The 16,596-nt window shown below is 36.4% G+C and overlaps 1 protein-coding gene across 1 annotated transcript; it reads right to left on the bottom strand.

Moving 5' to 3' along the window:
- Window positions 1–14,624: 14,624 nt before the first annotated feature.
- LOC141594872 (uncharacterized) lies at window positions 14,625–16,394 on the bottom strand. The gene is made up of 3 exons (XM_074414858.1): window positions 16,153–16,394; window positions 15,607–16,036; window positions 14,625–15,287 (listed from the first exon to the last, which is right to left on the bottom strand). The coding sequence occupies exons 1-3, from the start codon at window positions 16,392–16,394 to the stop codon at window positions 14,625–14,627; spliced, it is 1,335 nt and encodes a 444-aa protein (XP_074270959.1).
- Window positions 16,395–16,596: the final 202 nt, after the last annotated feature.

Here is a 16,596-nt window from a genome sequence, read left to right as displayed (position 1 = left end):
GGTTGGGTCCCGGAGCCGAATCGATTAGATTGTACAACACCTACAAGTCGACTTACTTTCCTCCTATTCAACTTCTATGCATGGTCTAACAAGACTCGAGTTGGTTTATATCTTACAAGTCAAGTTGAGTAGATAAGAGATGGTAAAAATGCAAGGATTCATAGGCTTAGCATTTCATCAAACATAACATGTGCATAAATTTGACATCACTACAAGCAAGCAATTTGATTATGAAAACATATTAGATTAAGCATGAATCAATCCCATGTTGGTTTCCCTTAATTACCCACTAATCCTAGCTAAGAGACTACTCACTCATTATCATGGGAAACATGTCATTAATGGTGTCAATCATCACAACAAGTATAAACATGATAATAGAATGAAGAAATGAACAATAAAGATAAAAGAGTAAAGGAATTATACCAACTTAAGATGATCCAAATAATAATGCAAAGAATAATAGAAGAACTTGATGATTGATGGAAGGTTGTCAATCTCCCAATAATACCCCAATAATCTTCAATTACCCAATAATAAACTTGAATAATAAACTTGAATAATAATTAAGGAGAGATTAATGTGTAATTTGTGGAAAGATTAAAGAGTAATCTATTCTAATCTACTCCTAATCTAATCTAAAGAAGGATTTTCTACCCTAAAAATAACATAAAGAGATGCCTTTGATTATTTACAAATGGGGTATTTATAGTAGAAATTAGGTGGATGCATTAGGGTTAACTAAGGGCTAAACTAGTAATTACACTTTTAAGTTGAGCAAGGAGCCTCCGGGATTATCCGAGAGAAGGGCTTCTCTTATCGATGCTTGAGGAATGAAAACGTCTTTGTCTTTGATCCGTGCGGATGGGAGTCGGGACGGCGGATCTGGGGCTGAGGAATCCGAGCGGATTCTTGGGCAAGACGCTCGGATCGGCGAGGGGAATCCGAGCGGATTGTAGGAATCCGGGCGGATTCTCTTCCAGCAATTTTCTTGTTTTTCCCACTAACAAGACGGGCGGATTGGGGACAATCCGGGCGGATTAGGGAAGACGGGCGGATTGGGACAATCCGGGCGGATTGTAGGGGAATCCGAGCGGATCCTTGAGCAAGACGCTCGGATTGTAGCAAGGAGGAATCCGCTCGTCCCGAGCGAAATATGGGCGTCTTGGGCTTCAACCCGAGCGGGTTGAATTTGACCCGAGCGGGTTGAGTTGTATCTTGAGCTCGGATTGTAAAACGGACGTCATTTTCTCATCCTGGACTCCTATTGAGTGATTCAAAAGCCTAGATCGCTTGTTTTTTCGACGCCGTTCCATCTAGCATATTTTCAGAGCCAAATGAGCAACCCTTGGTTTGCGTTTCGAGCGATTTCTTCATGCAATGCCTTCCTTGCTTTTCCTCCTTGCTTTAAACCTTATGACCCTTCTTTATACTCTTTATTCCTACATCATTGGTCATCATTCTTGCCTCCTCTTCATACTAGTCCATCTAATATCATCAATAAGCTTCCAAATATGCACGAAAGACGGGAATTTCCGCCTTATTATCTCCTTTTCTACAAAACATATGAAATTCGATAGAAAAGCAAATAGGAAGGTTTTGACGGATAAAATGGCCATGAAATGCTATAATAGTATGCAAAATAGGCTCAATTAGGGGACTAAATATGCGCTAATTATGGTCACATCATAAAGCAAACGAATTCATAATTAAATTCACTAAATAAACAATTAACATGAAATGATAATTTGGCTTTGGGAAATCTAAACTAGCAATTCTAAACTACGGAAGAAATTAAAGCAACAAAACTGAACAAAGGAACAGGGGAATACCGTGAAGAAGAATTGAAGAAGAAAAGACCAAAACTCAATGCATAAGAAAAATTTTATTGATGAAAACTAATGAAATAATCCAAGATTCAACTCCTGTGTATTGAACCCTAATAAAATTCGATCCCTTTTCTGAAAACCTCCGGTTACGTTATATAGATAGTCTTACGTAACTATTATTCTAAAAACCTAATTACATTGGGCTTTCTCGTTTTCCAAATTTGCGTCAGAATCACGGTGTGGTCGATCGACCACTGTGACCAGTCGATCGGCCAACCCTCTCTGTACAGTAGCTTCTGATAATCGTACTCTGGTCTATCGACCAAGAGCATCAGTCTATCGACCACTTCAACAGGTACTTGGCTCCAAGAGCTTCGTAAATTCGTCTTTCGGGCCTCGATACGCGCACCAAGTTTGCTTCCCGAGTAAATACTTCATGTCAAATAATATGTTAAGTACTCGGGGATGGATTTGGCTCATTTCCCGCTGGATTCTTCACATTTCTGCAATATTACACAAAAACACAAAAGTAGACGGAAATAGGAAAAATAGTAGCATAAACTACACAAATGAGCTCTGAAATGCGTGTAAAAGAGGGTGTAAAACATCACATTTAGGACACGCATCACCAATGTTGTATCACCATTATTAACATCTTCTTGAAAGATAGATTCATCAGTAGGAGCATCAACTTGTGATCTTGCCTTTATTTTAAATACTGCTGACCACTGATCTTTATCTCTTTTGATATTTAGATAAGGAGCATAGCAAACTTGTTCCACTTGATATGCTAACACAAATGGGTCATATTTTGGAAATTTTTTGCTCTGATTAACATCCACAAGTTTATATTCCTTATGTACTTGCATTCCTCTTTCTGAGTTATCTATCCAATTACATTTGAATAAAATAACGTTGTAAGGGTTTTTCTCGCCACTATAAGACAACTCAACAACTTTATTTAGGGTTCCATAGTAGTCAGCTCCTTCACTCGAACACACACAGTCCATTGTTAATTGTCGACTTTTCTAAATCTTTCCCATCTATGAAAGCTCGAAATTTATAACCATTGATGGAATAACGCTTCCATGTTCTTACTTTTCTTGAAGGTCCCTTTGCTAAGGCAACTACAACTGGATCTTTTAAATTATTTACCTGGTATTAATGATAATGAACCAATTATTTACCAAATAATAATATAATTTAAATAAGCATTATAGAATATATATATTATTTACTTACTTGACCTCTAAGCCAGTCAGGGAATTTTGTTTCAAATTTGTTTCAAATATCCTCGGCCATAGAAACCTCAGGATATTCTCTTTTGATGTAATCCTCAAACAACCTATTCAAAAATGCCGAATGAAGTTTTGAATTAATTTTTGCATCTTTTACTATTGAAATAACATTTAAAATTAAAAATTTTTTCACCTACCTTTCCATACGTTTCAACTCATCAGAATCACAATTAGATAAAACATAGAGGTGTGCACGTTCATATTCGTTATCTTTCAAAAATATTTCACGACATTTTCCAGAAGTACTGCCCTCATGATCTTGAAATAGCTCGGGCAAGGTAGAATACTTGGGCTTTTTCTGACCTATGTCAAGGTCTTTTGCCTTCGTGTCTATATGTTCTTCAAAGTAAAAAGAACAAAAATTTGCTATTTCTTCAAGCAAATATGCGTTGCATAATGACCCTTGAACACGAGCTTTATTTCCAATTTTTTGTTTCAAATGATTCAAGAACCTACAAAAAAATTGGTTAAGAATGAATGACATTAAGTAATAACCTTAAAAGGCTGTAAAAGATAATTGATATTACCTCTCAAAAGGATACATCCACCTATATTGCACAGGACCACCCACTTTCACTTCATATGGCAAATGAATTGGCAGATGTTCCATTGAGTTAAAAAATGAAGGTGGAAGTATTTTTTCCAATTTGCAGATTATCTCGACAATATTTTTCTCGAGACTTGTTATTTTTTCAATTATTACTAATGAAGTGCACAAGTCTCTGAAAAATTGACTAATCTCAGTTATGGCATTCCACTCATTTTTAGGGAGAAGGTGCCTTAAAGCAACCGGCAGTAAACGCTCCATAAACACATGACAGTCATGGCTTTTCAAGCCATGTAACTTCAACTCATTCATATCGACACATCTTCTCAAATCTGAAGCATAGCCGTCTGGAAACTTTAAATTACATATCCAATCACACAACACTTTCTTCTGCTCTTTTTTCAAAACGACTGAATCCACCTTTCGCGACCTTGAACAAAGTTGTAACATGTCTTTTTGTGCATTTGGGTTCAAGGTTGTCTTATCTTTTCTATCCATCACCGTGTGAATTAGTTGTTTGAAAAAAAATTCTCAATATGCATGACATCAAGGTTATGTCGAATTAGTAGTGTGCTCCAATATGGAAGCTCCCAAAAATTACTTTGTTTCCACCACCCAATTCGTTTCGCTTTAACCGTTCTTAATTCATGGTCAGATGCATCCACGATTTTTGGTAAATCTTTCACACATTCCCACACTTGTTCGCCCGATAACCTCGTTCCAGCAACATCGTTCTCTATTCTTCCTTTTCGAAAGTGGACCTTATCCTTGCGAAAAGTATGATCAATGTCTAAATATTGTCTATGACAATCAAACCAACTCCATTTTCTGCTATGCTGAAGCAAATCGATTTAGTCTCTTTTTTCGTACAACATGGACATGCATTCTCACCAGCAGTTGACCAACCAGATAACATGCCATAAGCAGGAAAGTCGTTGATCGTCCATAGGAGTGCGGCTCTTAAGTCGAAGTTTTGTTTCCTAGACACGTCATATGTAAACAATCTCGTGTCCCACAATTGCTTCAACTCGTAAATTAGAGGTTGTAAATAGACGTCAAGGTTTTGTTTGGGACTCTTTGGTCCAGGAATAATTAATGTTAAGAACATAAATTGTCTTTTCATGCATAGCCAGGGTGGTAAATTGTAAGGTGTAAGCATCACCGGCCAGCATGAATACAAGTTCCCGAATGGCCCAAAAGCCGAGAAACCATCGGTGCAAACTCCAAGTCTAACATTCCGAGGCTCAGATGCAAAAGAAGGATGAAGATGATCAAAATGTTTCCAAGCCTCACTGTCACTTGGATGAGACATTGTCCCACTAACTCGGAGGTTTTCATAATGCCAACGCATTTGTTCCGTGAGGTTTTTTGTGGCATAAATTCGTTGCAAACGTGGCCCTATTGGGAAATAATTTAAGAAATTTCCGGGGACCCTTTTGCCATTTGCATTCTTTGCACTTTTGTACCTAGCTCTACCACATTTTCTACACTTGTCAAGAAGAGCGTCATCCATCCAAAAAAGCAGACATCCATTAAAACATGCATCTATCTTTTCATGAGGAAGCTGAAGAGCTTTGAGAATATTTTTGGTTTCATCGAAGTTACGCATCAAAATATGATCTTGAGGAAGAAGGTCTCCCATGAGTGACGTGAAATCATCTACACATTTATGGGCTAAGTTGAATTCACATTTCAGAGTGACAAGCCTTGCAGCCGACTGTAGCAATGAGAGTCGACATCCCTCGTAGACAGGTTGCTCGGCACGTTTTAACATTTGAAAAAAGGCTAATACATTGGGATTTGGAGATTCATCAACCACCTCGGCATTAAGAGCTTCTTCCCTAATTTGATCAATGTTATCGCGCAACGCATCCTCTACCATATCCCTATAAGGATTGTCAGAGGGCATTGCCATTTCCTCTTCCTCAACGGGGAATTTCTCTCCGTGACACACCCAATCATAATAGTTGTCACAAAAACGCTTTAGACCAAGATATTTTCGTACTTCTTGTTCAACTAAATACTTTTTATTTTTGCACTTACTACATGGACACCTAATTTCTTTAATTTTAATGCATTCGTCTTGTTGCTTAACATAATCAATGAATTTATTAACCCCTATTACGAATTCCTTCCTTAATTTTTTATTGGAATCCAACCTTTGATACATCCAGTTTCGTTCTAATCTCTTCATTGCAAATCTACATATATATTAGTAAATAAAAATTATTAATAAAAATGGTAAGAGCATTCATAAACCCATCTTTGAATCTTTCAAACAACAACAACAACAACAACAACGATGACCACAACAACAACAGCAACAACAACAACAACAACCACAACCACAACCACAACCACAACCTGCAAAAAAATACTTTCTGTATTGGGGTCCTTATCTCTCCAACCTAAACAACAACAACAACAACAACAACAACAACAACAACAACAACAACAACAACAACAACAACAACAACAACAACAACAACAACGATGACCACAACAACAACAACAACAACAACAACAACCACAACCACAACCACAACCACAACCACAACCACAACCTGCAAAAAAATACTTTCTGTATTGGGGTCCTTATCTCTCCAACCTAAACCCATCTTTGAATCTTTCATACCATTAGTAAATACCCAATTTTTTTTCTTGATTGTAATGAGACAAAAATTCGGCAGCACTTCCTTACAGTTCTCCAAATACATTATTTAGAATGAATTCTCACTCTACATATGTATTCGGAGAACATTAAAGGAAATGTCAACCAAATTTTGTCTCATAACAATCAAGAAAAAAATTGAGTATTTACCACCTAAATGGCATAAAAGATTCAAAGACAGTTCCAAAACGGGAACTATTCAAGAATTACACCTAATGTGTAATCCGTGAACGGGTACTAGGTCAAAAATATATTAACAATCACAACACAAGCATAAGATGGATTAATATTTGTAAAAAAAAATACACATGACACAAATGTACACAACTTATCAAAACAAACTTAATAATTACTAATAAACCTTATAAAACTAAGCAAAAGTAGAGTAAGCATCCTAAAATTGGTTTAAACATCATAAATTGGCTTTTAACTAAACTAAATTAACTACCCTAATAGTCCTAAATATCCTAATTGTCTTTTAATTAAACTAAATCATTTTAATAATCCTAAACTTAATTAAACTACGCATCCTAAAATTGGTTTAAACATCCTAAATTGACTTTTAACTAAATTAAACTACCAAATAATCCTAAACATTCTAAATTGGATATTAATTAAACTAATTTATTTTAACAATCCTAAACTTAATTAAACTAAGCATTATAAAATTGATTTAAACGTCCTAAATTGGCTTTTAACTAAATTAAACTACCCTAATAATCCTAAACATTCTAAATTGGATATTAATTAAACTAATTTATTTTAACAATCCTAAACTTAATTAAACTAAGCATTATAAAATTGATTTAAACATCCTAAATTGGCTTTTAACTAAATTAAACTATCCTAATAATACTAAACATCCTAAATTGGCTTTCAACTAAACTAAACAATCTTAATAATACTAAACATGCATCCTAAATTGGCTTTCAACTAAACTAAACTATCCTAATAATACTAAGCATCCTAAACTAATCATAATTAATCAAAACAATAACCATAAACCCTAATTAATCAAAATAGTAAAATAAATTAAACAAACCTTATATTAATTAAGAGAAGGAGACAAGGGGAGGGAGGAACGGCGGTGGCAGGCAGCAGCAGGCGGCGGCGGCAGGCGGCAGAAAAAAGGGGAAAGGGGAAAGGAGAAGAAAGGGAAAAGAAGAAGAAAGGGGGAAAGGGAAAGGAGAAATAGGAGGAGTGATTTGGGGAGTAGGGTGGTGGTAGCAGTGGTGGTGGTGGGAGTGGTGGTGGTGGGATTGAGGGAGACGGGTTTTAGGGATTTTTGGGTAAAATAATTGAAGAGTGATAATGAGGGAGACGGGTTTCGCTGCTGCCGGTATAAAGAATTCCTGCGACGGAATTTCCGTCGCAAGAATAAAATAATAATAAATCCTGCGACGGAAATTCCGTCGCAGGAATAAAATAATAATATTTTTCCAGCGTGTTAAGAGCTGTACAGGTGGACATTAAAAAAGCCTGCGACGGAATTTCCGTCGCAGGAAAAATATTATTTTAATGCAGCGACGGAATTTCCGTCGCAGAATTTATTATTATTTTAATATAGCAACGGAAATTCCGTCGCAGCCCTTCCTGCCATGTCAGAAAATTTGGCGGTCTGGGAAAATATGCTGCAACGGAAAATCCGTCGCACATTCTGAGGTCCGTCGCAGGATCCGTCGCAGCTTTAAATTTGCTACGGATTAATCTCCCGTCGCAATGTGTCCGTTGCATCGAAACGTTTTTTTGTAGTGGCATTGACAACTTATGAGAAATAGAGTTAATAATTCAAGACTACTAGAAAGAAAAAACAAAGACCTAAGAAAAGGAGATAGCGTAACAAATATAATATTATATAAAAACGTGAATTTAATAAATGTTAACACATCATAATCTCAATCCATTATACCACTACTACAAATACACGCTATAACAACGGTCAAAAACCGTTGTTGTATAAAAAAGCGGACGTTGTTAAAGCGTCCGTTATAAAAGGTTTTAACAACGGTTGGTTTTCTTAAGGAAACCGTTGTTAAAAATATTAACAACGGTTTTAAGTATAAAAACCCGTTGTGGAAAGTGTGACTCAATTTTGGGGGGAAAGTTATAACAACGGGTTTTAATATACAAAACCGTTGTTATAACTAAAGACAACGGGTTGTTTGTAAATAACCGTTGTTGTTTGTTCTTTAAAAATAAAAAAATAAAAAATTAAATATTACTAGATGCATGCATAATTACGGCCCGTTAGAATTCCGATGCATGCATTATTACTGACATCACTGTACATATGAACGGATAATATGGAATGAGAAGGGTTAGTAATAAGATTTGAAGCAGCATTGAGAGATATGATGATGATTATGGCACAACTTCCTAACATATATATTAATTAAAAAACAACTCAACCCACACATTGCTTAGTATAAATACATTGCATTATCTCAACTAACATTTCCATTATCTCAATATATTCATCTCCAAACCCTAACTGCTAAAACAAACTCTACTTAATCTTTCAAAACAAACTCCAAAAACTCCAACAAAATGAATGATTTCATCCTTAAGACTCTTACCATGATCGAGAACAACAACAGCTTCATCCGCCGGTTCCTCCATATTGAGGAAAGTTTCAGAGCTACCTTGCGGATGCTCGATCCGCATCAAGCACGCCAAAGAAGATGGCTTGACGGAGCGGAAAGATTGCGGCTATATGACGATATAGCAATCTGCCGAACGGAACCTCCAAATAGCCAAGGAGGAGAGGACGGATACGATAGAGCAGAATAAGATCCTCTATGAAAATATAAGAATTGCATTTTTATATATGTAATTTTTTTTTTTTAATTTATGTATTTATAAATATATATATATATATTAATTATGTTTATCTTGCTTCTTCATCTTGCTTCTTCATTGTTTTACTAACTAATTATGCGAACAATAGTTAAACAAATAACATAATGGTCGATAAAAACACATACATGCAAAAGAAATAAATAGAAAAAGAAAATAATGACGATGAAACTAACAGTGACGGCGAGATTTACCTGATAAATACAGAACGTAATAGACGATGAAATCAACAGTGACGGCGAGAAGATAAAGCGACGATGAGAAAGAGAGAAAGAGAGAAAGAGAGTGTGTGTGTTTTGTGTTTGTTTGTCTGCTGTGTTTGTGTTTGTGTATTAAGGGTTGTGTTTTGTGGCTGCAGCAGACTTCTGTTTGTGTGGTTTATAGTATGGAAGGTATTGACAACGGTTATTAAACAACAACCGCTGTGAAATATGTTTTAACAACGGTTGTAAAAAACACCCGTTGTTAAATAAGTTTTAACAACGGGTTTCAAAAATAACCGTTGTGATTACTTTTCACTAACTTTGCGCCAATTTTGCGCCAAATTATTAACAACGGTTGTTCATGTGTAACCCGTTGTTAAAACTAATAACAACGGTTTTTATAACCATACCCGTTGTAATTGATTTTAGTAAAATTCGCGCCATACATTCTACAACGTCTATTGTGATTTTCGTGAATAATCGTTGTTAAAGGGGCGTTGTAGTTGCCTGGATTTGTAGTAGTGTACTCATTCGGTACTACGTGCAAGAGAGATCAAGTTACTCTATAAATTGTAAAACTATCAAATAAATTCACAATATTAGTTAATATAAAATTAGTAGTAACTGAGAGTTAAAATGTCAATACCTTGTGTCAAGAAACAAAATCAAAGGGAGCGACTTGTAGAATAACCTACCAAAATATTAAAAAAAAAATCAAATTATTACATAAAAACATCGAGCATAACAACTGTTGTAAGCCCTATAATAGGTACCTAAATACAATTAAACATGCAACACAAACATCTAAAAGAAATTTGAAAAATGGTAAGAAGAAAAATGGCTTTGGGTAATGAGAAGAGATCAAATGTTATGAGAAATTGTGAAACTTTTATACTCCCTCCATTATTTTATATATGACATTTTCGTTTTACGAGGTAAACCTTTGACTTTGATTTTTATGAAAAAATACTCTAGAAAAAAATTATAAAATCATATCGTTAGATTCGTTATGAAATTTGCTAAAGGGTGTAGTAAAAATCATAAAAAATTATATAAATACTCTAGAAGATGGATTCTGTACCTTTTTCATTTATGATGAGAGTAAGTTAGAGAAATATGAAAGGCTTTGGTGTAGTAAAATAAATTGTTTTACCATTTTTTACTATTGTTTTACTAATAGTTGTGTACTAAATAAAAATTTATCATAAGAGTAAGTTATGGGAAGATGAAAGGCAAAAGGGTGCACTAAACATAGTTTACCATCTTTATTAACAGTTGCATAATAAATAAAAATAAAAATAATTGTATAGATACATATCCTAGATGAAAGAGGCTCAATATGCCTTTTTTATGTTATTATATAGAAAGATATAGAATAGATAGATATAGATGATTTACTTTGAGATTTTTTGCTTAGCACATTTATAACTTCTTAAACATTACAATATATGTTTCGGATAAAAACAATTAAGTGAGTGTAACATTGAAGCCTCCGAATAGTGACTAGTATAGTTAGTGTGGCACAATGTCTTTGAATTGAGTATAATGGACGAGCTTGGATTGAGTTATGCCTTTGACCTTTAGGTTTTAGACCTCGTTGGGATCAGATGGCATGAATATGTCCATCACTACTTATAAGTCAAATTGGTGAAACTAGTTAATTCTCTTAAGAGGTGAAATGTGCTTTAGGAGGTGGGGTGGTTTTGACAGTTGGACACATTTGGAGATTTCAAAAGGAAAACTGTTAGTTTACGAGAGGGTGAATGAAGGGAGAAATTTGGAGGTTGGGGAGAATGATTTGGTGGTTGAGAATAATTTTTCTTAAAAGGGGTGGCGTTTCAATGATTTCTTCTTGAATAGAAAGCGGCAATGCACCTTTGGGAGGTTTGCCGAAAGGTTGGGACAATCAGGTGGATTGGAGGCTACGGTATGATGGGTTTGGGATGTGAGTGTATAAGTGTGTTCTATTTGAGATGAATTATTGAGGAATGAAGTGAGGATGACTAATTCACGTTAGGGCAACAAGCTCGAGAATTATTCAACGGCTTTATGACTAGCCTAACTTCAAACAAAGTCGACAATACGTGGATCCATATTGGTTAATTAACATAATTGTTAAATTCTACCCACATTTTACTACATTATACACACTTTGTCAATTTTTTCCACCATATCCCTTTCCATTTTAAAAACTAGCTTTGTGGCCCGTAAAATTCACGGGATGTTTTGTTTTGAGTGTGATGTTTCTAGTGTTTTTAATTGAAATTTTATAAAATATCAAAACATATAATAAGCTCACCTTATGAATAATTCATCATTGATTGCGTACTAAGATTACAGGCGTTTACATGTTAACATAAAGATCAAAATCGATAAATTAAATAAGTCAAAGTAGGTAAATATTGCTATTTTTTCGAAGGTAAAATGATGGGAAAAAAAAACAAACAAATACCAAAATAAAAATATACATTTGAAAAAAAAAAGAAAAAAACTATTAGTCATTCACGTTGATGTCGCCAATCTTGTAGTTAGTCTCCAATATATAGCAATTTAAGCTATCCTAGTATTTTACTTCTTCATATAGTCTTCTTTTTCCAACGAATCGACCCTATAATAAAAAAAGTAACTCAATAATTAGTCTGAATTAACCAACAAAATTGTAAAATTTGTTTTATACAATATTATAGTTGTTAACTTAAGTTTCCTCTTAAATAGTGAAAGAAAAAGGGAATGAGAATGAAGTCGTAGAGAATGAGTATTACCTTTGAATAGCTCAACACCACAAATCTTTTTTTTTTTTTTGTGACAGCAACAAATAGCATAGCTTACAACAGAGCTTCACGAGCAATATTATAAGCTATCCTATTTACTTCCCTAGGACAGAAACTAAGAGAGAAACAGTGAAAATGAGACGCAATAGAATTAATATCCTGGATAATACAAGTAATAGACGGAATAGGCTTTTCCGCTCCAGCAACCTGCATAACCAAGACAAGACAATCCGTAACCAATCTAATATGAAGATACCCTTCATCCAAGGCCCATTTTAGCGCCTTAATAGTCGCCTGACCTTCGGCTTGCAGGGCAGAAGAGGCAAACGAGCGAGCATGCGCAGTATTCCTTAAGGTTCCAGCACCGTCCAACAAGCACCATCCCATGCCAGAACTTCTATCAACCCTCCAAGCAGCATCACACTTAACTGTGCAGACATTTCCGCACACAGGTCCACCAACAATCCAAAAGGGAAATGAGTTTCTAATCCTCTTCGCTAATCCAAGATCAGAAGAGCAGTCCACCATAGACGCACGACTGTTGCTGTCATCCTTATTGCACACGCCTCATTCATACACTGAATGTCACCAAGAATAGAGTTGAGAGTACCCATAGGCCAAGGGCGACGACTCCTGAAGACCATATCATTCCTACAACACCAAATTCTCCAAAAGGTAACGATAAGAGGAAAAAGGAGAGAGTTAGGGTCTGGGCCAACTAAGAAATATGTGATCCAGTTTATGACCCAAATCCAGACATCAATATCCACCCCCAATGAGTCCAATACCTAAAGGGCAGCCAAACCAAAGAGCCTTTGCAAAACTACAATCTCTGAAAAGATGAGAAATAGATTCCACACAAGAAGGTAAGCCCTCGTAAAGAGAACAAGAAGAGCGCGAATCCATCTTGCGTTTGAGGAATTCAGAACCCACGGGAAGGGCATTAGCTAAAAATTTCCATAAGAACACCCTTAGTTTGTTCGAAATAGGCAGCTTCCAGAGCTTTGATTTGCAAAAAGCCACGATGGTTGCAGACATTCTAGAGCGATCAACATCTGTGGTAGATCCATTAGATAAGGCCTTAGCAGCATAATATCCTGACTTGATAGTGAAGGGACCATGTTTAGAAAATTTCCAGTAGAAGGAGTCATTCGAAGGTTGACACGGAATATAAGTTGCAAAGATCTTCTCTGTAACTTCCTCACCCGGATCAAAACCAAGAGAGGAAAGATCCCATCTTCCGTGATTGTCATAAAGGTCACCTACCAGGAGTGTGGAGTCAGGAGGAGCGTCAAAAGAATCCCCGCAAAGATCATGAAGACTATAACCCTCTATCCATTTACTCTTCCAAGCATTAAGACGAGATGAAGATCCAATTGTCCAAGCAATGTTGTTGTAGATAAGATCAGAACCCCAGACAAGGCTTTTGAGGGCCCATGACGACGTCTGAGGAGCCTTCCACCGATTCTGGAATAAAAAATCATCTTGGATACCAAGTTTGGGACCAATAACTTTACTAATTAGGCTTCCCGGGACACATAAGATTGTCCAAGCAGATTTGGCAAGGAGGGCTTGGTTAAAGCAACCAATATTACGAAGACCAAGGCCCCCTTCTCCCACAGGCCTACTAAGAAATTCTTTACTACACCAATGAATAGACTTATTGGTTCTAGTTCCACTCCACCAAAAATGTACCATCAAAGACTGAAGTTTTGATGTTACACTTACCGGATGCGAAATACCGATAGAGAGAAAAGGGATAGTGAAGAAAGACCAGAACGAATAAGAGTCAGTTTCCCGGCCGAAGAAAGAAGAATATTATTCCAGGAGGATAGCCTTCTTTTAGTTTTTTCGACAAGAAATTTAAATAACTCCCTTTTAGAAGACCCAATACTCGTTGGTAAGCCAAGATAGTTACCAAGATCATGCTTAGGAGCAAATTTAAAATCAGTCAAGCACTTGTTGACCATCATAAGAGGGCAATTTGGACTGAAGAGAATAGAGGACTTATCTTTATTGAGGCATTGTCCAGAGGCGGCACAATATTCATCTATTATGTTCATGAGAAAGTCCATATCCCCATAGTCACCACGAATAAAGAAGAGTGAATCTTCTGCAAACAAAAGGTGGGTGATTTCCGGACCGTTCTTACATATCTTAATACCCTTAATAAGGTTACCTTCCCGGGCATAGAGAATCATTTGAGATAGGACTTCCGTACAGAGCGCGAAAATATAAGGGGATAAAGGATCACCTTGCCTAATCTCACAACAAGGTTCAACATTTTCCATAGGAGCACCATTAATCAGAATTTCATAAGAGACAGATTCAATAGTACTCATGATAAGATGAACCATAGGGTTAGGCAAATTCAAGTAAGAGAGCACCCCTCTTATAAAATTCCAGTTCAGTCTATCATATGCTTTGTTCATATCTGCCTTTAAAGCCATCATACCCTTCTTACCGTAACTCTTAGGTTGATAACGTGAAGAATTTCTTGGGCAATATCAATATTATCCGCAATACTTCTATTTGGGACAAAGGCACTTTGAAAAGGACTAACAAGATCATCCATAACCCCTTTTAATCTATTAGCAATACACTTAGTGACAACCTTCATAATAACATTGCAGAGGCTAATCGGCCGAAAATCTCCAACTCTCTCCGGGCAATCATTCTTCGGAATAAGGACAATAAAGGTTTTATTAAATTCCTTAAGAACAGTACCCGAATTGAGAATATTGAGAGCTCCATTAATAACATCATCCTTAACAATAGACCAATACTTCTGGTAGAAGGCCGCGGGGATCCCATCAGGACCCGGTGATTTTAAGGGTCCCAATTGGAAAACAGCCTGACGAACTTCATTTTTCGAGTATATATGGCCTAACTTGGCTCTTTCCTCCATGCCCACTTTACGCTTAAGATTATCAAATAAGTAACTGTAATTATTTATGTAGTCCTCAAAACTCTCTGGCTCAGCATCAGACTTAAAGATATCAGAGAAGTATTTATTAAACAGACCACCAATCTCCTTCATATCAAAAGTCCATTCATTAGACTCCTTCTTAATACCCAAGATAAGATTATCACTTGATCGTCCTTTAACCCTCTTGAAAAAATATTTAGTACATGTGTCACCCTCACAATTTCATTTCAGTTTGGTACGTTGATGCCAATAAGTGCCAACAGCAATAGAGAATTCCATCAGTTTTTTGTGACAAGATTCGTAGTTAGTAGTATCACCACCATTCTCAATATCCAAAAGATAAGACTCCAAGTCTTGATCGAAAGCACTCCGGCCACTTTAAACCCCATTCATTTTTTTTGTTACAAGCCCAGATTCTGAAGGCGTTGTTTATATGACGTAATTTTGACAAAAGAGCAAGAGAGGCATCACCCTTATCTTTTCTTCCCCAATTTTCTTTAACCAGGACACTACATTCAGCATAGTCAAAACACCAAGCCTCGAGTCTGTAAGTTTTCTTCTTGGTATGGAGAATCATGTTTGTATCGAGGATAATAGGAGCATGGTCCGATATTTTAATAGGCATATGCTTGATAAAGGTATTAGGGAATAAAGAGAGACAATCATTAGAAGCAAAACCCTTATCAAGTCTTTCATAAATTCGATGTGGATTATCCCTATTATTGCACCAAGTGAATCTAGGCCCCTTAAAAGGAATATCCATCAGACAATGTACATTCTTCCAGTATGAGAATAAGTTTGCTCCTCTAATCAATTTATCACTACCACCTAGCTTATCAGACGAGAATTCAACTTGGTTGAAATCACCAAAAAACAAGAAAGGTTTGTCAAAGGAATTAAGATGACGAGAAAAATCTTCCCAAACAGCGCCCCTCTTAGAATGATCAGGTTCACCGTAAATACAACACAAATATCACAAACTACCTTTACACTGATTAACCAAGAGGATAATAAGATTGCGACTGGAAAAAAACACATTCTAATTTACAACTGCTTTTCCATCCAACCCACAACCCCCTCCCCCTTTAAACCATCCGCATCACACCCAGCAGACTGGAGAAAACCCATAGGGCGCAAAAGAACATCAATTGATCGTACATCACACTGAGTTTCTGAAAGGAAGACGAAATCTAAATTATTATGAAACGACCTACAAATTGCTTTAATTTTAGGGATTGAAGGGGCAAGCGGATCATTAAGACCCCTACAATTCCAAGCTAACCCTTTCATGAAAGACAAGTGAGGTTGAGACCACCGCATCCAGGCTACCCAATAGCAATGCCAAACCCCAACTTCACCCTACCCATCACATCTCATACGAAAACCCAATTAGACCATCACCTCCGGATCAATAAACCCAACCAAAACACCGAGACAAAACCGCACACAACAGACAAACAAACCCCTGCAACCACCCTCCTCAAACCGAAAA

This window comes from Silene latifolia, chromosome 8 (assembly GCF_048544455.1).
Source record: "Silene latifolia isolate original U9 population chromosome 8, ASM4854445v1, whole genome shotgun sequence".
NCBI classification, from domain to species: domain Eukaryota; kingdom Viridiplantae; phylum Streptophyta; class Magnoliopsida; order Caryophyllales; family Caryophyllaceae; genus Silene; species Silene latifolia.
The sequence above is the reverse complement of the archived record's forward strand: the minus strand, read 5'-3'. Positions and strand labels throughout refer to the sequence as shown.

Coding starts and splice junctions, on each gene's coding strand:
- LOC141594872 (XM_074414858.1), bottom strand. CDS start 16,394: ATGAAAGGGTTAGCTTGGAATTGTAGGGGTCTTAATGATCCGCTTGCC. Junction 16,037..16,152: donor GGTTGGATGGAAAAGCAGTT/GTAAATTAGAAT, acceptor TCATTCTAAGAG/GGGCGCTGTTTGGGAAGATT. Junction 15,288..15,606: donor ATGCTGAATGTAGTGTCCTG/GTTAAAGAAAAT, acceptor TATTTTTTCAAG/AGGGTTAAAGGACGATCAAG.